This window comes from Molothrus aeneus, chromosome 9, assembly GCF_037042795.1.
Source record: "Molothrus aeneus isolate 106 chromosome 9, BPBGC_Maene_1.0, whole genome shotgun sequence".
Classification (NCBI taxonomy): Eukaryota; Metazoa; Chordata; class Aves; order Passeriformes; family Icteridae; genus Molothrus; species Molothrus aeneus.
Window position 1 is genome coordinate 12,067,468 of NC_089654.1, and position 27,732 is coordinate 12,095,199.

The 27,732-nt window shown below is 38.6% G+C and overlaps 2 protein-coding genes across 7 annotated transcripts in view; one reads left to right on the forward strand and one right to left on the reverse strand.

Annotated features, from left to right (window-relative positions):
* The window catches only part of USP33 (ubiquitin specific peptidase 33), a 35,577-nt gene extending 22,282 nt beyond the window's left edge, over nt 1-13,295 (reverse strand). For 3 of the 6 annotated variants that reach the window (XM_066555375.1, XM_066555374.1, XM_066555370.1), the window contains exons 1-6: nt 13,140-13,295; nt 7,551-7,689; nt 6,492-6,545; nt 4,345-4,407; nt 2,666-2,818; nt 1,379-1,478 (exon numbers count right to left, since the gene is read on the reverse strand). In XM_066555375.1, coding sequence (XP_066411472.1) covers nt 1,379-1,478; nt 2,666-2,818; nt 4,345-4,407; nt 6,492-6,545; nt 7,551-7,631 — 451 coding nt within the window. In that variant the 5' untranslated portion in view covers nt 7,632-7,689; nt 13,140-13,295. Of the gene's footprint in view, nt 1-1,378; nt 1,479-2,665; nt 2,819-4,344; nt 4,408-6,491; nt 6,546-7,550; nt 7,690-8,218; nt 8,278-11,354; nt 11,378-13,139 lie in introns of those variants that run through there. The other 3 variants (XM_066555372.1, XM_066555371.1, XM_066555373.1) reach the window with 3 other exon arrangements.
* A 356-nt stretch (nt 13,296-13,651) lies between these two features.
* Nucleotides 13,652-27,732, forward strand: part of MIGA1 (mitoguardin 1) — a 33,663-nt gene continuing 19,582 nt past the window's right edge. The window contains exons 1-7 of the mRNA XM_066555829.1: nt 13,652-13,759; nt 14,602-14,771; nt 16,434-16,611; nt 17,599-17,735; nt 17,972-18,098; nt 18,519-18,655; nt 19,397-19,520. Of these exons, the coding sequence (XP_066411926.1) occupies nt 14,649-14,771; nt 16,434-16,611; nt 17,599-17,735; nt 17,972-18,098; nt 18,519-18,655; nt 19,397-19,520 (826 nt within the window). The 5' untranslated portion in view covers nt 13,652-13,759; nt 14,602-14,648. The remainder of the gene's footprint in view (nt 13,760-14,601; nt 14,772-16,433; nt 16,612-17,598; nt 17,736-17,971; nt 18,099-18,518; nt 18,656-19,396; nt 19,521-27,732) is intronic.

Genomic DNA, 27,732 nt, shown 5'->3' on the forward strand with positions numbered 1-27,732 from the left:
AGGCTGTGCCAGACAACAGAAGGGACAAGGCAGGTTTTCTGACCAATGCCAGCAGACTCAGGAGAGGGAAAGCTGGTAGCAGCTGAGTGAAGGAGAAATGAGACCCATTGCTGTGGTTTAACTCCAGCCAGCAACTCAACACCCCAGAGGCAACTCAACACCCATTAGGGAGCTCACTCACTCCCTAATGCTGGGATGGGCAGGGAGTTGTAAAAGGGAAAAAACTCATGGGTTGAGATAAAGACAATTTAACAGGTGAAGCAAAAGCTGTTTGCACAAGCAAAGCAAGGCATTCATCCACCACTTCCCTCAGACAGGGAGGTGTTCTGCCATCTCCAGGAAAGCAGGGCTCCATCATGAATAATTGTCAAGACAAACACCCTAACTCTGAAACTCCCTTCTTCCTCTCCCAGGATGCCACATGTTATGGATTATCCCACTGATCACTTGGGTCAGCTGTCCCAGTTGTGTCCCTTCCCAACTTCTTGTACACCCCCAGCCCACTCCCTGGTGGGTGGTGTGGGAAACAGCAAAGGTTGACTGCGTGTAAGCCCTGCTAGGCAATAACTGAAATATCTCTACATTATCAACCTGTTTTCAGCACAAATCCAAAAACACAGCCCCATAGCAGCTACTCTGAAGATAACTAACTCTTGCCCAGCCAAAAGTGGCACATGCATAAATCAGAATAACTTTTCTCTCATCACTGATGGAAAACAAACTGCCTTGACATATGCAATGGTATCTCAAAAATAACAGCTCAACAATCTGCTAGTCATATTGTTCTGAAAAAATGGTACTTAGCAATATTTTCTTTACCATCAAATACACAGACAGTGTTTAGAATGATCAATAATAATTAGAGGCTTTAAAGAAATAGTAATTATTATGTTCTCTTATGAAATGAAAGATTAAAGCTTCACTGCTTGGGATTAGCTTTGCTGCTTAGGATTTCATCACTCTAATTTTCATGTTTACACTAGATTTAGTATTAGGGTGGGGTAGTCTTTGATATGAGAAAGTTTGGCAGTACATGAAATCAATTACATCAAGGAGAAAACAAATAACCAAAACCCCACACTAGGATACTACAGGCTCAGAAAAGGATTATTCAAAATGGAGGAAAGTATTTAAATCAGGAATCTTTTAGGGCGAAGAGGCAAAACCAGTAGAACAGATTTTTCAACAGCCTACTTGAACCAGAGTGGCTACAATACCAACTGCACTGAACATTACTCCAACATGCTCTGGCAATAGCCAAACTCAGGCAACAGCCTCTGCTCTGGAGGTAAGAAAGATTGCTGCAAGAAAGACAAAACTAAAAATAAACACCTGAGTTGGAGCAGAAAAATAATGCACAGGGTTTTGCTTTTATTACCTCTGGTCTTCAATTCATCTTCTTCCACTTCTATATCTAAGTCATCAAATACAGCTGCCAATGGAATCTTCAGTGTGGGATTACTGGGTATTTTAAAATCCTTAAAAGGAGGAAAAGAATATTTACTTTAATTAATCACTTTTCCACTTAATTAAGCTTACGTGTAATTTTACCAACAAATCTAGAACTGGAAAATTCTGTGAATGTATTTTGAAATCTCACTGCACAAAGTGAGAACACCAGGATTTCACAGGTACCTTCAGAAGGTTTACTAAGAACTCCCTCATGTTTTTGTTATCAGATCCCTGAGTGATTTTTATAACAACAGCTGAAGAACCAGAACAAAGGCAGGGATGGCATTTCTTCCCCCTGGATAACAAAGCAGCCAGCATGGAAGAGCTAAGGCAGGAGTTATCACCTAAGCTCATGTAGGTGTTTTTGATGTGCCACCAGATGGCTCACTACAGTTAATGAAGACAAATTAAACTCCTGAAAGAAAAATGTACAAATAGAGAAACAAACTAGTAGTCAGGCAGCCATTTATTGAATTACAGGCTCTTTTTGTGAGCATATAAATAAAAATCCTGAACAAAATGCTTCATAAACTTTTTAAGTTCCACTGATTTTTCTGCCTATTATACCTGTTTCCTTGGAAAACTAAAGAAGGTTAAATATAATAGAACAGAAATTCAGAAGTCTGAACTCAACTTTATATCAAGTGACAAGAATTTTTAGACAACAGAATTTTTTAAATTCCAGTCATGACATTCCAATTGAGCTGCTGGCAGTTTGAGAAAATGATTAGATTACATTAATATTAAATACTAAACTTTGAAGTAAATATATATATTATACAGATTGAAAAACTGCCCATCTTTCTGTTCAACCAGTGCATGATGATCTATCTTCTACTGCTCTATGTCTCAAGCAGAACACATTTAGAAATACTGTACTTCTACTTGTGACTTTTAACCTAGTTACCTGTCACGTTTATGTAACTACATGACACACACAATAAAGAAATAGCACTTCTTTTTTCAGCTACAAGCATTATTCCAAACAATTGTAGTGTAACTTTTTCCAAGACAACACTTATCTAAGAAAAAAAAAAGATCAGAGTGAACACTACTGATGCCAATAAAGCCAAAAAAGTTTTATGAAAATATCGAGGAATTAACAGAAAGTTCAGCCACAAGAATGGAGGAAAAGTTACTCTCTCACTTAAGAGAAAACATAATTTTTACTGCCAAACTACAGCTGCTTTTCCTCCCTTGGGTTAAAAAATACCTGCACACTGTTTTCTTGTCCTTGGTGAGACAATCTTGTACTTGGTAGTGGAGAATGAGATCCTAATTTTCTGTCCAGGAATACTTCCTTACTACAGGCATAACACCAAACACGGAGAGTAGTAAGGTTGACAGTTAGACAGTGCTTTGTCTCCTGAAACAGAATAAAAACAACAACTGGGATTCAGAAACTGGGAAAGACTAAATACTGCTACATGCAAGCTAGAATAGATATTTCAAAATTCTAGGTTTTTCAACAATGAAACAAGTCTGCACATTAGAATATTGAAAAAGAACAATTCAGTTACTAAATTCTAACACAAACTTTCATTTTTAGTACAATCACTCAAACTAGCAATAAGATGCAATCAGAATCAAGACACTGCAATATCTAACATGCCTCTCTGTAATTAAAAAAATAAGAAGAAAGCCTTCTTATTCTTGTTAGAAGTGCTACAATTCACAATGAACCAGTTTTCAAGGAATATCTGTAACTAGCCACAATGGGAGCTACCATCTCTACAATGTTTATTTCAACTGGTTTGCTGCATGAAATTCAGGGACCATCTGGTCTCCAACTACTCTAGAAACACCTCATTTCTCAGTCTCTTGTAAAGGCTTTAGAACTGTGATTCAGCTTTAACAGCTGATAAAGAACCTGTGAAGGTATTTATATAGATTTACATTAATGCACTACCTATTTGTATAAATACTCCTTCTTCTCAAGTTCCTGTTTCAAAACAAAACAAAAAAAAATCAGGAGTGGTGGTAAAACCCAGTCATAACACCACATACCTCTTGTAAAACCCCTGTATAAACTATTCTTTCATTTTAATATTCACCAAGGTTTTTCAGTAATTGTAGGGATCAAAAATTGTTCTGTGTGGAACTTTAGATGCATTTACTGACCAACTGTAAACTGATGGCAAGACTTTCATTAGTCTCAAAATCAGCAACTCAGAAATGACATGTTTATAATACTGCCACCTCTTGGTGCCCAGAATACCTTGTTTTGGCAAGTGTTGCCCTTGCACACGTGTGTGCCCAGAACACACGGTGAGTTTAGAGCCAAACCTATGCAGAGAAGCTGCCCAGCCCTGGCAGAACCTGGCATGCTGGGCAACAGAGTGCACACACTCCACTGCTCCCACCAAGCTGGATCCAAGATCAGGACAGAGCAGGAAAGCAAATGCTCAGCTCAGCCTACAGTTTCTTCATCTGAAACAAGGAGCATATTGCAGAAACAAAGCACCTCTCTCTGGTAATTTATACTCCCTATCTTGCACCTCTTCAGCTGCCCATTAATGCAACTTTCCTTTTCCTACCAATCAGGCAGCCACAGTCCCAGAAATTTTGACTGAAGTAGTGAAGTACTAGACATAAGCTGAGGTACTCAGTAAGTCTTTCATCTGTGCATCTTGAAAATCATCAGTATTAATTGTCTTTTTTTTTTTTTATTTGTACCATCTTCTTTAGAAGAATTGCATAATTATGCAGCTGCACAGAACCTGCAAACTCACATATTCCTAAATTAGCAAGATCCACTTCTGTAACATGAAAAACAATTACAGCTAATCAAACCTCCACACAGTTAGCTAACATAGGTTATTGACTTCACTGAAATTAAAGTTCTTGAACTCCATTGCTTCAAGGAACTGTGTTACCAGCAAACACACATACCTGGGAATGGGTGGTACTGTGATCATCATGGGATTCACCACAGCCAACATACGTACACCTGTTCTGTTGGGCAAGATACACAGAAGTATAGAGAATTAAAACGTGGTCTCAAATAGGTTTACAGAATAGGAACATACTGCCAGTCCCTTTAAATCCACTCAAATTTCAAACTTGTAGGACTTGAGTCCTACACAAACCAAGAGACATGCACAGAAAACAGTGAAATAAATATCACTTAAAGCAAAAAAGAATGCTGCAAGATTTAACTCAACTTCTCACACTGATGGGCAATGTGTAGAATATAATATTTTTGGCAATTCCTAGATATATTTATTCATATTACTGACAACATGTATTTTTACAATTCCTTATTTGGTAAATATTGTTACAGAAAACACAAAGTTAATCCAGTGTCTGAGTAGTGAAATACTGAATGGCAACAGCCTCAGACATGTTTATACAAAAATCCCTGCATGTCCCTATCTGCAGTGCCTACTCATCAGAGCATTACTTTGCAACTAATAAGGCTCTTCACGTTTACATAAGTTTCCAGCACTATATGGCTAAGAACTTGCCATGTTCCAGTTATAACATGCAAAATAATTGCCTATTTTAATCCTGCTCATTGCAAAATATATTTGGCTGAGTCGAGTGTGGAATCTTGCAGCTGCTGATCTTCAAGCAATTTTTGCTAATTCCTCATTTGCATGAGTCAGGCCAATCACACAGGAGGGTACAGCAGGTTATCTGTGTAACTCTAAGCATGTTAATTTATGCAATCAAATAGTAGCTCAACACGGCCAATTTCTATATTAAATGATCACAGCTCTTTGATAAGTTGCAGATTGTTTACATGCTGGGATCTCACCAGGTTTTTCTACTGAAAAAGGTGAAGACAAGATGCCAATTCATCCAAGAGGAGAAACATCACAGCATGACATTAAGAGTCCTACTGCAACTACAAGACTCTCCTATGGAAATGTTAGTACAAAATTTAGTTTTTTCAGTAATAGTCTAAGAGCTCTATGTGAAAAATACAAAACATTGGTTTAAGTTTCACAGCATTTTCCCACCTGCCAGGTAGATGCATCCCTGAACACCTCTTCCCCACTCCCAAGAGGTTTGTTTATACATAGTTAAAAATTCAGGCCATCTAACAAAAGACATTAAACACTGCTTCTGTCCCCCTTCATGTCTGTTATTGAAAGAAGGAGCAAAATAAGATGATCTCTTAATTGTTACCACTGTCCACCTAAAAGGACACAAATGAAGAGCATTTTAAGATGCTCATACATACACTTAGAGGGGGCCATTAGCCTAGAGATCCTTATGACAGTACTTAAAGAAAAATTGCCATTAAATGAAGTCAAGCCTACAGGGCAAAATTTCAATCTCTGTAAACATCTGCAAAAAGTCCAAAGAACTCACAAGACATTTTAAAAACTAAGTTAACTATATGCTTTCCAGTTGGGATCATAGATCCCTCAGCAACATATTTGTACTTTCTTTAAACACAGTGAAAATTACAGTTTTTTGTAGACAGCAAGGAGAGTCAGGCAAAAGCATATTTATGACAGAGCTATACCCAGGGTAAAGACTGTATGAAATTTGTACAAAGTAAGGAGAATGTTCATATAAGATTATGCAAGTTTCAAAACAAGGAATTTTTTATTTGTTTTCCTTAAGAATAAAAGTCAGAGTATGCATTATTCTGTAAAATGTCTGCATTTACTACTAGATGTTATGACTACAACTGCTAAGAAAGGCTTATAAAAAGTAATTTAATTAACTCAGGAATAATATATTATTTTTTAGATCTACCAACCCAGGGAAAAGATTAAAAAAAAATCCTTCAAAACTTAAGAGCTAAAAAGTATCATAACTCAAGTAAAAACATTAATATGCTATCTTCCTTCTTATTAAAAACCATCATTTTAAGCATATTCTTCTTAAATTACAAGAAGTATGTACCGGATAGAAGGTAAATAATTTAAAAAATAAAGAACTATAGAAGAAATTTTGCTTTTCAATGATAAGCTAAACAAACTAACTTCAAGAACTTCATTACAGATCTTTCTTTAAAAAAATTCTACCAACTTTATCTTTACTAGAAAACTACTCTACTGCAGAACAACAGAACAACTTACCTCTAGGCATGCCCAAAGGTTGGGTCCTCTGACTTTACAGTCCTGACAAGTGCCCTGTTAAAGTTCAACACAAAAGCAAGTTTTATTTCACTTACTTTGACCAGTAAACCACAACTTCAAGACAAAATGAGAAAAAATACTGTAAAGCTTCGTAGCAGATTAATACCTTTAAGACTTTAAAGTTAGCTTTTAAAAAGGGATATTTTGATAACAAATCCAGTTTTTGCTTCCCATTATCTCAAGATCAGCATATTTTTTGACTAAAATCTCAGATTTATCTCTGAGTTTTCATCTTAAACCAAAACTTGCTTTTCTAAGTAAGGCATAAATATCACCCTATCACATGTAATAACCCTCATAATTGGTCTTTGCTATGAATTTAACATAAAAAGAAATTATAGTGATGGAACTTTTAGTAAATTCCTATTGCTTCATGCAGACACTACCTGCAAAGGTTTACAGAAACAAGATGCAACAGGAGGAGAACACTGTACTCCTCAGCAGCAAAAGAACTCTTACAGAAATTAAGCACCATGGACAGAAAACTTTTCACTTTTTATCACCTCCCAGCTACTTAAATGAGCTACAAGATCTTCCTTGCTCCGTTATTAATATTAGTTTGAAACCAAGAGTTCAGGGAGGGAAAGCTTCTCATACTGTGGCTTCTCCATTAAAAAAGAGAACTGTTACCCAAGTAAACTCAAGCATAAATTTCTTTGTTACAGTTTCTACTTGAAGTCAGTTGTGCTATATTACACTGACAGTCTGAATGGCAATGAAAATGAACTTCAGCTTGGTGTTCTGATAACTCTAACTAATGATTCCAATAAAACATCAATTGTGGCAAAGGTGCTCTTTAAGTGCTGAAAAATGGATTTGCAGCTTCATCAATCCCACAATTCTTCTCATACTTTATTTAAACCCTACTATTCCAGCAGAGGAGCTTTTATCCATGCTTGACACTTAAATGCACCTTATAACTAATAATACACTAAAATGTGGACCTAAAACCCTGACCAGTTAACAGTGATAGCAAGAAAGTGAATTGCTACAACTCACATGAGATTTCTGTATCAACTCCTCCTTTGTTATCTCACCAACTGATTCCAGGTGTGGGCAATTGCTGCTGGGTGATGACATGGCTGAAGCTGTATTTTCTGAGATGCTGTAGCTGTAATTTTCAACACCAGGGAATCACCTGTCAAGAGAAGTAAGAATGAGTAAAACCCAATTCCTTAGACTAGACAGCAATACTAGATATCTAATATGCAACATATACATAACTTTTAAAACAATGTGCCTCTTTAGACTAAGTTAGTATAAACAACTTTATAAAGAGACTCCAATAGCCCAAAACTATTGCTGACTTCTAAAATGAAATCCAAGGACTTCTAAAATGAAATCCAAGGACTTCTAAGTCAAACTAAAAGAATTCTGAATGGAGCAGAGGTGATTTGGGTCAATTATTTAACTTTCTGCACTCTGCCATGGCACCCAAATGCTATATACATTAGTTTTCAAGCCAACCTAGACTGGCAGTGGCTTTGCCTGTATGTTCTGGAAAAGGATCTTTGCAACACTGCTAAAGCTGTGAAGGCTGAACTGCAGAAACACAAGACTCGTTTATCACAGGATAGAGAAACTTTATCTTGGTTTTATTTATTTACAAAGACACATTCTAGATTCAGACATATTATATATCAAAAGGAGACAAACTTGTGACTCACATGTAGCACTAAACACTCAGCAACACTTCTACCTTGCTCTCTTTGCCCATCCAAGGTCTCTGGTGTAGACATAGAAATTTATCAGAAATAAAGAATGCTACATACAATCACTTTGTTATTATTATTTCAATAGTTGCATAGAAAACAACAGAAGGAAAATAAAAATTCTAACTCTGTAATGTTCTTTTTATATAAATACTCCAACTGACTCATTCAGACAGGGACTATCCAATAACTTTGTTTCAGTTTTGTCACTTAAGCAATTACTATTGATGACTCAATCTCTCTAAAGGCCAAAAAAAATTAACTTGTTCTGCTCAATTATTCTGCCCAATATCTGTCCAATGTAGCGCTCCTTTATCAAGCCTTGCAACTAAACTTCAACTCAGTAATGTACCCTCCTTGATCTGTTTGCAGCCTTTAGCACTGTTATCAACACCTCTTTCCACTTTGCCTGTGTGCTTTGGCAGCTTTAGGTTTGCTCCTTCCACTTAGAGGACCAATCACTCATTTCAATATTAAGCACCCTACAGCTTTGACAGAGTGGGGAAATCAAACCTTGCCTAATGGGCATCTCAGACACACTCCCAGGTAAACTTTCAGCTTATCATGTCTGACTTACTTTTTCCTTCTGTTGCCTTGCAGTAAGATACCTTTGAATCAAGAGCCATTTCAGCTCCCTTTGGTCATTTTTCTATATAAGTGTGTGTATGTGTATAAATAGTCTGTTTTATTGCTATAAACATTGTTACACAGGTAATATTATTGAAGTATTACATATTATTTGCTATGGAATAATATGTGATACTTCATGTCCTATTACATGCATGTATGTATACACATGCATATACACTTAAATACATTTTTATATATAAACAATTCCTTATATATAACAGTATAATTATTACATCTAGAATTGTATATATAGACTCATGAGTATAAATGTTTCAGTCTTTTTTAATATCATGTTAACAGTTGTTCAATAAGGTATTTCAGAACTTATCTCGCAAGACTGAAAATACTACAGGATTTTAAAATCATTTAGGATTTTTTTTCCAGATGAGATCTGAATTCTCTTCCAGTGGCATGACATTTAAAATGCATTATTCTAAAACATAAGCTCCAGCTGGAGAAGCACTTGCTCAGTTCAGTGACTGACTATAATCTATATGCACTGTTACTGAAAGACACTTCAAATAAGGCAACAGTTTTTCAAGCCAAACCTCCTCAACTTCCATCATATTAGCAATTCCTCTTTGAACTGCAAGGTTCCCTTCCAGAACAGAAATGGCAACATGAAGGCATGTTACATCTCCCACAGTTTGCAAGGTCTGTTAAAATGTTTAAAAAGGACAAGTGAGTTTCAAATAAAGCCCTGAGTACGTTAAATGCAGTGAGATGATTTAATACAAATGCTTTAAAAAGACTGATATAATGGATTAGTAAAGCTTTAGGCTTTTTTTATGGCAGAAGCTTTCTGAATGCATTATTACAAGTAATACAAGCAATGAATGGAGACTTCATCTCATGCTGCCAGATTTGTATTTAATTTGTATTTAACTTTTCACACACAAAACTCCACAAATCCAAACCTGCAGTCCTGAACAAACCCAAACCCAGGAGTTCTGCTCATGTCAGTTTCTGTTTCTTGGTGCAATCTGCATCTCTCTTCTAACAATGATCAGAAAGGCCAAAGCTGTTCAAACTCATGTCCCTGTGGATGTGGTTCCTATTCCTGTGCATAGCATCTCTTGTGGGAGTGTACTTCATGTTACAAATTCTTCACGTGTCATTATATGAACAAAGCTGAGTGGCCATTCTTTCACCTTTTGTTAACAATTTCTTTACACACCTCCTTCCATCTTGCAGCACTGTGATAACTCTGCCATAACCTTGGTAGCTTAATACACATAGCTGCAGAAACACATTTTGTAGAATTTTATGTTAAAAGTCTAAAACTGTAAAATTAATTCCAAACCCATGACTCATCCTTCACCTAAGTCCTAGCCAGCCCAGGGTAGCCCCTCCCTTGCTCAGTGACCTTCCTCCATTTCACCACTTCCTACTCTATGTGAAGAGATTGCTTTTCTTTCCCTGCAGCTCATTATCACATCTGCTTTTACACCAGCTTCTGCATTGCGTTGGCGTCATCCAAAAATTGTTTTCCTGCATTTTCAGTACTTGAAAAAAAAGCCCAAAATAATCCAACAGGATTCATAGTTTCTCTTACATTCCATGTTATACACCTGTTCTGAAGCTGGAGCATATCTCCATTTCATGATCCCAAGGAGATCACACAATCATAGGATGGTTTGGGCTGGAAGGAACCTTGGAGATCATCTGGTTCCAAACCCCCACCATGGGCACAGATGCCACTCACTAGATCAGGCTGCCCAGGGCCCCATCCAGGCTGGCCTCAGACACTTCCAGGGATGGGGCATCCACAGCTTCTCTGAACAACCTGTTCCAGTGCCTCACCACCCTCACAACAGAGAATTTCTTCCTAATATCTAACTAAACCTGTCCTCTGAGTTCAAAGCCATTCCCCTTGTCCTATCCCTGCCCATGTGAAAAGTCCTGCTCCAAGTCTCTTGTGTAAGGTCTCCCTCTCTTCTCCTGGCTGATCAGCCCCAGCTCTCTCAGCCTGTTTCCACACCAACTACTCGTGATCACACTCATGCAATAAGGTTTTCAACAAATGCTTCCCACAGGTCTGGGAGAGGATTTCTCTCCCAGTCCATTGCCAGCTCTCTCCATTGCTTCCCCTCAGAGGTTGCAGTTCACCTGTCTCAATGCTTCATACTACTCCATCCCATGAACTGAACCAATTAATGCTCCAAAGTAGGACTCATCAACAGAATTTTGCTTTGAGCATGCACAGACTCACACTTCAAAGAAAAAATTCTCTTCAAGTCCAGTCTTGGAGGGTTTTTTTGTGTTCCTGACAAGTCTTTGCATTCCCCAAGAAGAACAAAATTGAGCCTTCAGAGAAATGTGGACTGTAATTCAAAGCATCATGACCAGCAACCTGCTTATTATTCAGTAGAATTCCACAGCATCACAGACTTGTATGGTGCCTACCATGGAAAGCCTATCACACCCACAGAAAACCCCCATCAAACACTATGGAATTCACCTGATCTCAAAAATTATCTTTGGGTCATATAAGGAACCCAATATCTCCTAAAGAAACAAAACAAATTTTACATTATTTGAAAAATTTTTGGATTAATGATTTCATCTGCCTAGTTACAGTAGTTAACACTTCAACAGATATTGAAAAAAACAATTGTATGTTTTATGTATTCCACTGATATGCTAAATATGGAGCTGTTTTAAGAGATCATTTTACAGAGTTCAGTAAGGGAATGCTGATGGAAGATTTTAAGAATAAAAGGATTATTCTGAAGACATCAATTACATGAAGCAGCAATTGTGTCTTCATTACAGGCTTTTATTATTTTGTCAGTACAGCTCTGAATAACAGCATCTCAAACCAGTAATCTGTAAGCTCAGGCTTCTTCGCTGCACTCATGGTTATTTTACCAGTGATGCACTGGAACAATTTCATTTAACATTTATTTATATTTTATAGCAACAAAGCAAGAGTGACATAGAGTGCAACTTTGTACCTGAACACTTAATTACTTAGAATACTAAGGAGGTCTGGAAGTTCAGTAATTACTTACCATATTAATATTCTTCACATTCAGAAAAAACCCACCAGCATTCACTCAGAGCTATAAAAGCCCACTGAAGTGATAGCCTTAGGCATATACCAGTTGTTAAGATACATTTTTTATCACTTTTCTAAAAATCTGTTGTTTTAATTAGACTTTACCGAAATTCCTTCAATTACTTTTGTAGATGAATGACATTTTTACCAAACTTCAAATTAATGTTCATCTTTCCTATTTCTTGACCTAAGTTCCTTTATATTTCATCAATCAATAGGTAGTTTTAAATTTTATCTCCCATCCCTCCGTATTTTTATCTTTGTTCAATCTATCAACAATAAAGAAGTGCATCGCATTTCTTGAAAAAATGACACCACCAATTCCAGTACTGGTAGAGAACTTACTTTATATCTATTTAGCATAAAACCTGGTATTTTCCTACTAAATGACAAAAATGTGCTCAGAAACCTGGTCAAAGGTACCTGCTCTTTCTCCTCAGGCACCAAGAGCTACCCACTCAAGCAAGACACAAATTGATAAGTCACTTCCATTACATTCCTTTCTGCCCTTAAGTACTGTTCCCACAGAGAAAGACATTTAAAAATATTCTGGAGTTGAGGGTATATCCTCTTACAAGGTTAGACAGTTTTCATTTTATATTGGCTTTCAGGGCATACAGGCCACTCTTTCGTTTCTTTCTTCCACCACGCTAAATCCTAACTATGAAACCCATTAGCTAACCTCTCTATTTCTAAGAGGATTGTCCTACTCGGGCTTTGCCTGAGCGCAGGAGAAGGCTACAGTGATTTTCCACTAGGTGATAGCCCGGACTCTTCCCGCAGGCAGTTCCAGCCCTCATACCAACGATCCATCCGCACGGGTAACTCGGGGAGCGAACGGGGCCATTTATCGCTCAATTACCGGCTTTAGGGACCGCGCGGTGCCCGCGGTACCGCTGCCGCACAGCTGCACCTTCAGCAGGGACCTGCGGAGCTCTGCGGCCGCTTCCAGCCGGGGTGAGGGCGGTCCCGCCCCACACGGCCCCGCTGCCCCGGGCCGGGCACCGCCGACCTCCGTCCCCCGCCCAGCCCTGCGGTACCGCCGGGACGGCTCCCGGGCGGCCGCCATCGCCGCACCAACGCGCCTCGGGCTGTGGGACCAGCCGGACACACGGCCCGCCGCGCTGCCAGCCCCCGCCAGCCCGAACCCTGCGCCGCTGCCCAAGCGGGCCCTTCCTCTCTTACCGGAGCAGCCGGGAGGATGCGCCGCGCACGGATCCCGGAGCTCAGCCGGGCCGCGACCAGCCCCGCGTCTCGCCCTTGCCTGCGGGGACAACGGCGCTGCAGCGGGGCTACCGTGGCGGAGCTGGGCGCGCCCGGGCCGCGGCTCCGCCGGTGCCGCCCCGCACACGCGCGGCCGGGCGGGCGCGGCTGCCGCGACGCCACCGCGGACGCGCCCCGCACAAAGATGGCCACGCCGAGAGCCTCAGCTACTCATATGAGCGCTGCCCCGCACAAAGATGGCCGCGCCGAGAGCCTCAGCTACTCATATGAGCGCTGCCCCGCACAAAGATGGCCACGCCGAGAGCCTCAGCTACTCATATGAGCGCTGCCCCGCACAAAGATGGCGGCGCCAGGCGCGCACCCCGCCCCCGCCCGACTGCCCGCAGCGGGAGCTGCCCGCAGCAAAGATGGCGGGTGCGGAGTTCTGACGCCGCGGGTTTCCCTCACGTGGTAGCGGCTCCTCTCGGCCGACAGCCGCCGCTTCTCCCTCTGCCGGAAGCGGATCCCGTCTTGCTCTGGGCAGCGCCGGGGCCGGAGCCGGAGCGGAGGGAGCTGCCCGTGCCCCGGTGCTCGGCGGGCAGGTAGGTGACAACTGAGTGCGGCAGCTGTAGCGACCCGGCCAGGGTATGGGGAGAGGGGCGCCCGCTTTGGCCCGGGCGGGTGCAGGGAGGGGGCTGAGGAGCGCGCAGGGCACCCGGTTCTGCCCGCTGCCCGCCCGGTTCTGCTCGCTGCCCGCCCGTGAAGCCGGGGCTGCCCAGGCTGGAGAGGGCTCGGGCGGTGTGGGCGGAGGTGGCTTCTGCCCCGCGGCCTCCATCGCTTCCCGCCGTGCCACGGCTGCGGTGCCGGGGTCGCGGTTCGGAGGCTTCGCCTTGTGTTCAGCATCGGGGAGTGAGAGAGGTGTGCCTGCGTCGGGGAGATTACGTCAGGCTGTAGTGGTTGTGTCTCGTGGTGTATCTGCAAATAAACGAAGCGCTGAATGAGATAAACTTTTTCTAGCTGCTCACAAATCTTTTAATTCTTTCGGGCGGTAGATATGTTCTTCCAACAGTCGCGGTTTCAGAGGCAGGGTTGTTGTCGTGCGTGGCTTAGAGGCTGTATGTAGTATGGGAGCGGCCGCTAATGAAAGCACACCGAGCCCTGCCTAGTCCTGAGCGTTGTGCAGCTGCACATCTGCACACAGCAGCTGGACAAACGGGGCCTAAGCTGAACCAGCAAATCTGCTGTCTCCACATTAAGTCTTGCCTCTAGTCAAAAACATCAATCCAACAAGTAATGTACTTGTGATTGAAGAGATTTGAGCTTGTAGAAGAAAAATGTCCTGGGCTTCTGTTGTGTAGTTATGCATCCTTCTTTTAGGAAGGATGCATCCTTCCATAGTTATGCATCCTTTACATCTTCGTAGTATGTATCCTTCTTTTGCCAGAATATTCCAGAGACCATCTGTGATTGTTTTCAAGATAGTTTCGCTTAATGAGGTATGGGAGAGAAGGAGCCATGTCAGAAGAAGCTGTTACTGAGACACGATTTTCTCTGAAGACAGTAGCTTTACGGGTGTTTCATCTTCCCCTTTCCTGGTATTATTCTCTTAACCAGGTAATAAATACATTATCTAAATTTTATTGTAGTGTTGTATGTACTCTTATGACTGTGAATCAAATTTGTACAGAATACATTGGGGTTTAGTTTGTTTATAACACTGCAGTAAAATAAGTGTGTATTTTTGTCTTTTTCTGCTAATAAATACTTAATACATCATCATGCATCTGCTTTACCTGCAGTGTCTGTATATCTCCATTTTGTAACAGTGCAGTGATTCTCAAGATATCAAAATTTTCAAATTACCTTTTTTTTGTAGATTTTTTTTTGTATTTACAAGCTAAACAAAACTATCATTAAACTTTGAATAACAGTATTGAGTACTGCTTTTCAAACTAGGTCTTTAATATGACTGTATTGAATTACAGACTTAAAAGCAAAAGCCATGTCATATTTCACAGTTCCCTATAAGTACTTTGCTTTTACTGCATATAAAACCAGGGTAAGATATTCTCAGTCTTAGTTGCATATGCTCATTTCCACTTTTTTTCTTTATATTAAATGCTTCACAACTCTCACTGCAAGATCACTCTTTTCTTTTTCATGTGGCAGCATACTCATGTCCTTTTAAAATACCACATGCAACTCCCTTATGTGCAGCTATTAACATTCCTCTTTTTAGAGGTTTTCATTTCACTGTTAATCAATCTATGATCATGTTTGTAGGCACCCACAAATTTAGAAAAATCCTTTTGCAGTTCTTTGAAACTGCAATGTGTTAACATTTAATTTTGTGATCTTAGAGATTTTAATGTCAGGTGTTTGGTTGTTAACTCTTTTCTGTGAAATGCAGTAGTCTTGTAAATTTTGTAAGCTTTGTGTTGGTGCTGGAGTACAGTGGTAGTTGTAGACCTCAGTCAAGGCATGGTACCAGGAAGGGCAGGGTTCTCAACAAGTCAAAGGTGCTTGACTTGTTGACTGTAAACTCAGTGCAGAGAGAAGCCTTCAGTGTTTCTTCACATTGCACAGTGGTGATAGTCTTCAGCAACTGCACAGCAGCCAGGAGTGCCAGAGTGCTCTGTGTGCTCTCTCTGGTATGAGGAATCGTGTTACACAAACACCATACGAGGCCCGAGGACTGTGGATCTGGTTTTCTCCCAGCATTCTGTTCCTCAAGCAGCATAAGTTTCCAGAAGATTTTATGAATGTGAACTGTGGTTTCCAGTTAAATGGCACTTTCCTTGTTATTTTGCATGTTACAAATTTTGTTAATGGCTTTTGATACAAGTTGTTTGTGTATGTGGCTCTTATTTACTAATTTAAACACCTATACACCTATGACTGAAAGAGATCCAAAATAAAATGTAAAGTTTTTTTTTCAAAGCCTAATTTAGAGAAATGTGTTTAAATACATGTTCTACTCAAACTGAAACACAGACGAATGTTGGCATTAGGATCTTCCACTCTTTCACAGTGCAAGAAGTAGTGTAGTTGGGAAAGGCAAGTTCCTTCTCAGTATTTTTTTGCTAATAGAGATTTACTTGAAGCCCTGCGTTGTCCTGGCATTAAGAAGAAATTTAAAAACCCCAAATTTTTGTTTGAAAGTCATTTGCTTAGATCCCCATAGTCTATGGATTTACAGTAGACTTTATAGTTCTTGGTGCTGCAGTCTGTCTCTCAGTATGTATATTTGCAATTAAATCACACTTTTATTTTCAGATAAAGCTTTCCCCGGGGTTAAAGAAACTTTTCACAGTAACAGCAGTGAGTGCAATATCTGTGATTTTTCTGGCCCATCACTTTAAAAGAAGACGTGGAAAGAAAAACAAGAAAGTGCCACCATGGGAGCCAGCTCATCTTGTATTAGAGTGTACCAAAGCAGCTGCTTCAGAAAAAGGTAAGGCATGGAACCCTCAAGTTGGGGTTTTTTTGTTTTTTTCTTGGAGAGGAAAGGACGTTGTGTGAGGGAATGAGTATGCATAACTGTAGTAGTAAATCAAACTATTTTCCTTTGATCACGGAATAGTTTGGGTTGGAAGGGACCTTTGAAGTTCATCCAGTCCAGCCCCTGCATTGAGCAGGGATATCTTCAGTTAGACCAGGTTGATCATAGACCCATCCAACCTGGCACTGAGTGTTTCCAGGGATGGAGCATCCATGACTTCTCTGGGCAATCCATTCCAGTGTTTTAGCACTCTCATTGTAAAACCTTTCTTCCTTGTCATCCAATGTAAATCAGCCCTCTTCTAGTTTTAAAACCATAACCCCTTATCCTATTGCAGCAGATCCTGCTGAAAAGTCTGTTCCCATGTTTCTTATAGGCCCCTTCAAGTACTGAGAGGCTGCAGTAAGGTCTCCCTGGGACCTTCTCCAGGCTGAATAACCCCAGCTTTTAGCATTTGCTCAGAGGGGAGATGCTCCATCCCTCTAATCATCTCCATAGGATTGAACACCTGAGTTGGTTCAAATTTTTAGACTTTGAATTTTGAATTTGTCAAATTAGAAACAAAATTACAGTATCTTTCTTATAAAGAAGCTGGGCTTCTTGTCAAAGGTGAAGTTTTAATCATGAACCAGGATTAAAACCCTTTTTATCAATAGTATGTTAACAATGGGTTTTGCCATTCTTACATGTGTATCTCAATATGGAGAAATTCACATCTGCTTTTTTATAGAATAGGCAAATTATTAAGGTAAAATGCATAGTTATTGTTACAGACAGTGAATTCTAGTGTAGTTTCTCAAGTAGAACTATAAATAAAAGAATGATTGTTGTTTGCTTCTAAACTGGATTTTATTGAAAAGAGTAAATGCAATTCTTGATAGATTTGCACAAGAGGCAATATTGAGTTTGCAAGAGCTTTAAAACAAATGTGTCTCCTAGGTTCTAGTTGTTCCAGCAGTCGACAAAACTTGACTCTTTCTCTGAGCTCTGCCAAGGAAAAAGGATCTCAGTCCTGTATCTATGCAAATGGAGGACTTTTCAGTAAATACTCTGGTTCAGTTCAAAGCCTGGCCTCGGTAAGTAAAAATGTTTTAAGGCTCTTGAATGTCTGTTAACTTGTATTGGACATGCATCTAAAGGCTTCACTGAGCTGAAGGAAGCTTCCTGAATGACCTGCACAGGCAACTAGAGATGCTGAGAAGCCACTGTCCTTACCACAGTGTAAAAGCAGTTTCTAGGCAGATGGCTTGGATGTAATGTACTCAGGCAGGAACGTTTTAAGGGTTTTAAGGGTACTCTTTTGTTTTTCAAGGTTCAGAGTGCCACCTCTTGTCACAGTTGTGCTTGTGCCAATTCTAATTCCTGGGATAAAGCAGATGAAGATGACCTTAAGCTTGTCAATATTCCAGTGACTACACCTGAAAATTTGTATTTGATGGGTAAGTCGTAATAAGAATATTCAGCATTGGCTTATAATGTATGTAAATTATTTCTTGGCTTTATGGTAAAGTGACACAAAATACTACTGTGTTCTTTCTCAGTGTCCTGTTGGCAAGTGTCTGAGAACATTTCCATAAAATAAGGAAATCATACTTGATCTAAAGTTAGTTTTCCATAACACTTTTTCCTCCACTATTTGCAGTAATAATCCTTAAAATCAAGCCCTGACACATGGGGAAAATGTTCATGTTTCTTTACACAAAAAGAAGGTAAATATGTACTGGGTATATACTGATATAGGCTGGGAAGTGATGTTGTTTCAGCTTACATCTCTCTGATAATTATGCTTATTTTAGCTACATATTTTCCTGTGTCTGTAAAACATGAGTGCAGCTGAAGCTGTTCCTGTTCTACCCTAGGTATGGAGCTGTTTGAGGAGGCACTGAGGCGCTGGGAGCAGGCTCTAACTTTTCGTAACAGGCAAGTTGAAGATGAGGCCATCTGTGGTTCCATTAAGCTGGGAGCAGGAGATGCAATTGCAGAAGAAAGTGTAGAAGTGAGTACATCCCATCTGTCGTCTACTGATGCTGCCCTGACAGTTTGTTCTGTGTGATTACCTGAATCTTTGCAAATTCAATTACCAAACTTGACAAGTGATTTGATTTCCAGTTTAGTGGTATTGTATTTAAAGGAGATCCGAGTTCATTTCTTCTCACTTATTTGGAGGAGGGCATGGGAAGGGAACCAACAGTATTTATCTTTTGCCAATTGTTGATGCATCAATGTTTGCTTCTGGACAGTATTATTGAGCTGTCAAGCAGACAACTTCCCTGCCCATAATCCCTTGGGTCCTCTCTTTCTTTTATGATTATGTGAGAGAGTATCTGCTTGCCGAAGATAAATGTCTCAGGGAAAAATAATCAATTTGTGCATATTCACAAACAATGTGCTTAAACTTTGTTTTCCTCCTTTCTTATAAACAAAATGCTAAAAACTATTTTGAAATAAACAGATGTGTTACTTTCATTATTTCTAGTGCAGCAAATATCACAGATAATTTAAAATTATTTTTAAATTTAGATTTTTTTTTCATTACTCTAAATAAAATATGTGTATGTTCTGAAAAGTGTATCTATTGTGGATGTTGAAGTTTTCATCTGACAGTGTCCCTGTGTGGTTTGTAGGAAATTAATGTGTCATGGTTTGTTCTCTGAAAGCTTAATATCCTTGGATTTTACAAAGGAGTCTTACAGGCTGAAAGCAAATAGAAAAGCTGCTAATGTCTGTCTTCTTGCAGGATATCATTAGTGCTGAATTCATTCATAAGCTTGAATCTCTTCTTCAAAGAGCTTATCGTCTTCAGGAAGAGTTTGAAGCCACCCTTGGGGTCTCTGATCCTGCTGCTCTAGCTAATGATATTGGTGAGTACTGCTACTTTACATCCCTTTTGTTTGTAATCATGGCTCTTGGGCAGAGGACTGAAATATCCACTGAGCAAAATTATATTTATCAGTAAATCAACAACAACAAAAAAATCACATTCTTTATGTTATTATGTTGTTGTTTGATGAAGTGGTTCTACTTTAGATAACAATGGATTGAAAGGAGATTGTCTTCTTTGTAACTTGTCAGTATTTAAACATTTATACAGGAAGAATATATGACCCTTTTTATAGCATGGGTGTTCAGAGGTTTTATGCATCTTCTGAACTATGACATTTGATATGCTTTTGTAATAATTTTTTTTACCAAAATGGAAAATTATACTAGAAAGACTTAATCTGAAGCAGATGTCCATTAGCAAAGGTCTTATCTCTGGTGAGTGAAATATATCAGTTCTGAGTGCCTAAGCTGTTACAACAGCAAATATAATGAGTAGGTGCTGCCTGACATGCTGATTAACTACAGATAGTTTGATTATTTTTATTGAAAGAATTGGATATTAAAGATGGATGCTGTTGTACCTTTTCATAATTCAAGATGAAGCATCTGTTCTCCAAGGAGTGTAGAGTTTAAAGGCAGAGCACGTTCTGGCTCAGTCTGGCAGGAGCCGTGCTGCCTGGCACGAGGTGGCAGTGCTGGGCTGTCCTCTCTTGGCCCTCCTCTCCTGCATCGGCCGAACGCAGCCTTGACAAGGGGGGAATTACATTTGGCTCAGAGCTGCTTTCTGACTTGTCTGCATACACCTGTAAATGTAACCCTTAAAGCAAAAAAGCATTTGAACTTTTCATTTTGGTATCTGAAACCATCTAGTCAAGTTGCATTGTATATCCATTATAATTAGAATTTCATTTGTGATTTCTGTCTTCAGGCCAAATTAATAAAATGGTACTCAAAGGACTTCATGTGAATGCTCAATGTGATTAGTTATTTTGTTTGATTACCCTGGGAGTATTTACAATTAATATTTCATTTTTCAGATGTGATAACTAAATTCTTGTTTACCAAGAATGTTCTGAGAATCTGATTCCTTTCAAATGTTCTTTGTAGAAATAATTTGTGATCTCTTGAGTTACTTTATTATTTAAATTTTATTTGTACTGGCCCAGATGAGTGAGGAAAAAAGTAATGAACTGGTTTAGTGAATACTGTTTTCTGTGTTCAGGATTTGGAGCTTTTCATCATTATCTTTCTTGAATTTTTGACTTGAACAGCAAGTATATTAAAGGATGCTTCACTTTTTCAGAATGTTTTAATAAAAAATCAGAAGGACAATCTCCTGTGAAGCACTTGTGGTCCCTTGAAGGGTTCAAGAGTCACAAGAATAAGCAAGTCCAAAAAAATTATGAAATCCCAGTGATCAAAAGAAATAAAGATAGTACAGCCTTCTTTGCACTACTAAGAATAAGAATAATACTCTACTGCAAAATATAAACTACATTTCTGAACAGAAACAAAAGTGGAGGGTCCTATGCTTTGTGGGAATGACTATAATTTGTGGCAAAAGAGGTAGCTGAGATGTTTTTCTGGATGATTTATACCTAAAACTTCTTAAAGAAATTAGATAAAGAAAGCATCCTAATCTACCATTTACTATTCACTTATCTTGGAAAATGAGAATGGGAGTTGTTTGTTTGTTAAGATTTTGAGATAAATGGGCAATTTCCCAATCATTTGGAACAATCTCCAGCATGTCATGCCTGTGAAACAAGAGTTGCTAATTTGCAGTTCTGTTACCTCAGCCAAAATAATACAGTATTTAAATAGTGCCAGTTGATACAATTTCAAAGCAGGTAAGTTTTCTTGGACTGAAGGTTTTTGAGAGATCTGCAGTTTGGTGAATTGGTATAGCATAAATTAGGTGATAATATTTAGCTCACTGACATGAACATTTATTTATATTTCTGCCCACTGTTAAAAGAAATATTTACCTTTTAGGGAAGATATTTAGTTAAATGCTGTAATTTTATCAACCATATAATTGATTATAAAATCATTGTAGAGGTGGAAGTTGATAAAATTTTATAATTTAGGGCATTTAAAGTATTGAATGAACAAAAAGCAAAGATTAGTAGTAAAGATCTGAATCATCTCTTTAAATAGTAATAAACTACATTTGTACTACCAGTCCTGGCAGGTATGAATTGTACATATAAGTGAGAGATTTTAAAAGAAAAATCATGAAGAAACACTTAAGTAAAATTACACGTCATAATCAGTGTAAGCTCTTGGCACATTGCTGCAGAAAAAAAACTTTTCTAACCTTTGGCTGCGTGCAAAGAACAGCAGCAGCCTAGAGGCAGAGATGCAGTCTTGGGTTGGTGTGGTTTTAGAATGCTGTGTCCAGTTCTCTTGGTCATATTTCAGAAGATTGGAGATTCTAGACAGCTCAAAACAAGCCATAAAAATTTTCCATGTTTTGGAAAAACAAGGTAATCCATGGTTCATGTTGAGCATGTCAGCTCCTTATTGAAGAAAACACTGAGGGGTGCCTGACTTGTTCTGAATAGCTGCTTACACATGGAAAAGGTATGTGGTGCTGGGGGACTTGTAGACCTTGTTGTCAGAGTCATAACTAGATCAAATTTCTAGTTGTTCAAGTGAAACAAGTGAAGTTCTGAAGTAAGCTATCCTCAACTCACTTTAGAGGCAATTTTTTTTTTTTAGTGCTGTTTTGAGGGATGTTTCATTCTTTGAGAGGAAGATACAGACCTGGGGTTAAATGGTCAGTGTGGTCTTTCTGGCATTTAAGTATTTCCCCTTGCTACTATTATTCGTTCTTCTGTGAGTCTTGGAGTGAATAAGATAAATCCTTTGTCCTTAATATATTAATTCATAATTGCCCCATCCATGGAAGTGCTCAAGGTCAGGCTGGACAGGGCTTTGAGCCACTTGATCTAGTGTTGGCAGGGTTGGAACTAGAAGGTCTTTAGTGGCCCTTCCAACCCAAACCATTCTGTGATGACACAGCTCGTTAAAAACATTTATAACCAGCTCATGTGCTTCAGGGTTTCAACTGTTCACCAGCTACAATAATCACAGAATGTTTAGCTCTGTTTTTTTTCTCTTATACATAGGAAAGATGGTATGGTTAGGTATGGTTTGTGGATTTTTCTTCTGTTTCTTCTGCCTGAAGTGCTTGTGATCAGGCACAGCTGGAGTTGAGGCTCTGACAGTTGGACAGATGCTATCAAGTGCTACATAAATGCCTGACAGGCACTTATTGTTCTTCCTTATAAGAATGGAAGATGTTTATAATTTGATTTATAAGGAACTCCAAATTTGTTCAGAAGGAAACTTAGAGAGGTGAAAATTTTTAGCAATTTCTCAATTTTGGCTTTCTCTGGAAATTCTTCTATCAAACTTCTGGAGCTCCTGAAACCCCTCTCCTGCTATTTATCTACGGTTCAGAGATACTGCTCCTTCCCAAAACCTTTAAATGTTACTCTTCCCAACATTTCCCTCTACCAAATCAAATTTAGATCATAGTGCTGCCATTGATAAATCATACCACAGACTTGCTTTTCACTTTGTGATCCCTCTTACTATTTTAAGTTGGTTGTGCATGATAAACAATTTGCCAAGCAGGAGCCTTCTGGAGGAGGCTGTGGAGACGTGTCACAAGGGAGAGTGAGGAATTAGTTACCTGGGGGCCTGTTGGAATACAAGAGCTTAGCACTGCAGCCACTGTCTTTCTTCATGTGCTGTGCCTGAAGTGCCTCTCTTCTGCCTGCTATGACAGCTACTTCTGATATTTCTAAATATTCAGCTTTCAGCAGTGCAGAAGACAGAGGTATAAATAAAAAAAACAAACATATTTATGTTTTCTCCCTGTGAGTAGAATACTATTAAGAATAATAATAATAAAAATAATTGCAAATAATAATTTTCAACTTGGTAAGCTGTCCTTGAGTTATAAATTATTAATACCACCCTGGAAAAGACTTGCATTTTAAATAGATGAAATAATAGAATGCCACTGTGTTCACTGTTGTTGCATTCTCCACCGGACTTTGAGTATTATCATATAAATCAGTGAGCTAAAATAGGATTTCTGTAGAAAAAGTACTTCTGGTCATGAAAATAAAAGAAATATGTAGGGCTGAACTGTGATTGTTTTTATGCTGTGCCTCTTTTAGTACCATGAACCAGCATGGAAAGCCTACAAACAGGCTGTCCTGAGGCAGCCATGAGGCTGCAGTCTGTCAGAAAGGAGGAAGTTGGCACAAAACTGGGAAACAAAATATTCATCCTGTTATTTCTGAGTGATGAATGTAAAGGTGTGTAGAGGGTTAAAAGCTTCCTGGACTTTCAGTAGTCTGCCCTTGAAGAAAGCTCTCTCCATTTTTTTTTTTCCTGTTTAGAACTTTTCTAGCAGACTGAAATGTTAGTCGAGTTAACTTGGGAGGAATGCAAAGAGTTGGGAGAGAAACAATAGCTTTACTTATGAGCAGAATTTCAGGTCAGAGGGGAAAATTCTCAAATTGTAGGGTTCCTTGTCAGTGCTAAATTCCTAATACTTCATATTATTATTTTAATTTCTACTGTAAAAAGGAATGCAGGCATTCAAACTGATGATGACTTGTGTATACTGGCCCTTAAACTTTTTGACAATAATAAAATGTTTTAGAGTTAATACATTTTATTTTTATAATACTTACCTTTTATTGTGTATCAGTTACACAGCTTAAAACAAATTAAGTGTTTGAGCTACCACAGTAAAATCTGTCACAAAGGTCTGTGCTGTTGGATGATTTTGTTGAAAGGTTTGTCTGTTTCTTTTTTTAATTTTCTTCTCACACTCAAAGATATGCCTGGCATTTTGGAGAGAATAAGCACAGCCTTTAACCTAGTCTCAAAACTGTTTGGAGAACTGATTTACATATTAGGAACCTTTTCTTCAGCAGCTCTTAAAACCAACAGAAATCTTTGCATAATCACTGAAGCTGTTGAAAACTCATTTTTATATAATTTATTAACGCAGACTTCTCTAATGTCTTCCTATCCATGGATTAATATCTACAGCCTGTATTTTCTTCCTTCCTCTAAATGTTATTGGAAAAATTTTATTTTGAGTGTATTTTATTTGCCTATATACAATAAATATTTCTAGTTATAATTCCTAATCTCCAATAAGGAGCAGTTTGTAATACTTCACTTAGGTGAGCTCTTTTATATTTATTACATACTTTTATAGTACATAATGCTATAAAATAACTTAGAGTCATGTGACTTTTTATGTTAGCTTGGAAACTTTTGCTTGCTTTGTTCCTTCAAGATAAATTTCCATTAAATAATTTCTTAATTTCTTGGAGAAGGCCCTAACATTTTTCTAGTGGAACAGGATTGAAATCGAAAAGAAAACAGCAGCTTTTTCTCTGAGTGTGAAAATGCATTCATCCCAACAAATGAGGGAAAAGGAAAGAAAACCATATTTCTAAGTCTGAGGAAAAGCCCACAGAAGTTATTCCAATCCTATTTAAAAAAAATAATGCACATTTTAAACATAATTTTTAGCTATTTCACTTTGTTGGAGTTCGTAACTGCTAAAACATGAGGTCTCTCATATTGCAGCTTATTGCTGCAACTCCTTATTTCTGACACCCAAGAGATACTCAAAGTGCCAATGTTTGAATTGGATTGTATGTCTTCCCTAATCATTAATATTTAAATCTTCCTTTTAAAGGCATTTTGTCCAATATTAATAACACTTCCTTTCTAAATGGCTGTCCATAAATTTTCTTATCACAAAGCACCTAGGTACAATTCTTGAATAGAATAAGATTGGTTAGAAGTTCAATCTAATCCTGAAGCAAGAATATTTTTGCGAACATTTTGTCTATAAAAATATTATAATGTTTGGCTTTCTCAGTGATACTCTTAGTTTTGGCAATACTCTACTAAAAATGCAAAGTAGCTTTGCATAGACACGCAGTGAAGTTACTGCTGCTGGAAAATATTGCTATTCGTAGTATGCATCTTTTTGTAGCTATTTGCTAACATGGAGTGTATTTTTATGTTAATCCTAGAAACTGAAATCTTTTCAACAGTGGCTCAAGAATTTCTATTTTACTCTTCACTGACCCAGCAATGGAGAAGTCAAGGTCACTTACTATGGTCAATTAGCTTGGAAGTTTTTCCAAAAGCACTTCCAATAAGATGAGAAAGAATGTTTCTGGTTTTTGAGGACTCTCATTACTGTTTGCCCAACAGCTTTGCCATTAGATCCAGCAGTGCAGGCTATTTATACACCCCATTGCTTTCCCTTAAATGGCATCCCTGAGCCCTGTCTTCTTTCTGTCCACACCAAAAGTCCTGTCTCTGCCCTTGTCTCTCTCACTTCTTGACTCTTGCCATGCTTTGTCTTGCCTTCTCCATTTAAAACTTGCTTGTCTGACATGGACTTAACTGTTGTTTATAAAAATCACCTTTGCTCGTTTTTCTGACCAGATTATTCCTCTCTTAAGAGGTCTCTCTCCCTTGGGAACTTCTCTTCAAATGAAATACAAGCTGGTCCTCTAAAAGCTGTTTATAATGGAGCCACAATCCACCAACATGATTTTATTTCCCAGACTTTGTTCAGTTAGCTGTTCCTGTGCATCCCTGCTCAGGCCTCCTAACACAAAATGCATCTCAACTAATTCTGCTTGTTCTTTACAATATGTGGGCAACTGCAATTGTCTCTTTTTCAATTTTTAAAAAACTATTTTAAAAGTACATATTTTTGCCAAGCATTTCGTTTGGAGTGTGATTTTTTTTCTAATTGTTTACCCTATAACTGGAAGGCTCAAGTAGGTTGTGTAAGCATTTCATTCCTAATGGCCTTTTAATATCTTACAATTTTCTTAAACTTCTGTTTCAGCTTGAAATGCTTTGAAGTTGAAACTATGTGGGAGTAAATTAATTTTTGTGGAAAGTTATAGCAATAGTGAACAATAACAATGGAGGGAGTAAAATTTATTATTTATGTGTAATTTTTCTCTCATGCTTCCATTTGTGCAGCTAATTGCTAAAACTCTTAGAAAAAGTAACTGCCTTTGAGATGTGTCTGATTTCCCTTTTGATGGTTCAAACTACAGGGTGTTTTTAAAATAAATTACTGTCTCTAATTCTCTGTGAGCTCTCTGGACTGTGCCCATGTCCCACCTTACCTAATAATCCAGTTTTGTAGCAAAGAGCTGTGGTGTAACTGATTCAAGAGCACATGTCGCTCACACCAGGCTTTATTCTCTCTCCTGCTATTTAAAGCTGCCCTTGTTCTACATGGAGAAAGGCTGTGAGTATTTAAAGGTAAATGTATGCATATTTCCACATGGCTTGGCACTGATTAGCAGCTGCTCAAACAGATGCAGTTAAAGTTGCTGTCTAGTCAATGTATTAGTTATCTGTGGTAAACCAGAGTAAGGGAAAATAAAGCAAGGCTTGAATAGTAAAGAATGTACATAGCTTAGGTGATTGGCACTGGTCAGGTTGCTCTAATAATTACTTGCATTATGATTCAAGTATTAATGTATTGTTACTAATGCATTTGGCAACCTTATAGTGTTATTAATTTGTTTTTCTGGTTTAAGTTTGATAATTGGTCTTATTTAGTGAGCTAAAGATTCAGAAGAACTCTATATAGAGTACAACTTTATAAGAATTCTTATCTCATTCTTTCCCATTGTTGGGAACAAGTGGAATACAAGTAGGTCCCAGTCAGTGGGGCACTCCAGATATTCTTTAAGTCTTATTGCTTAAAGTTAAGCATATTTCTTAGAAATTTAAGTTGTTAAACCATGTCTGTGTGCAGCTGGGTTTGCAGAAGCCAGTCACGTTCCTGATCAGTGTCACTGGAGTCTGCAGTGTTCTGCTAAATAGTTCTGCTCTGAAATTGAAGGGAACACTGAGGTTATTAGGCTGTTCTTACAGAGTTTTTCTGTGTCAGACATTCTGAATACAGAGGCTAAGTATGAGCCCAAAACACACATGTATGCCTGCATCTTTTGGTATTTATTTCACTGAGGATCACCAGCTGTATAGCTGGTTCTGTCTTTGTCTGATAATTCAGGGATGAGAAGCTATCAGATTTTTCTGATACTGCCTTCATACATGTAAGTGAAATTATCAACTGCTGGGCAGCATCTGGTTCTTTTAATGGGAGAACAAATGAATGTGTGGGTTCCTTTTGTCAGGCTGTCTTTCTTGCTTTGA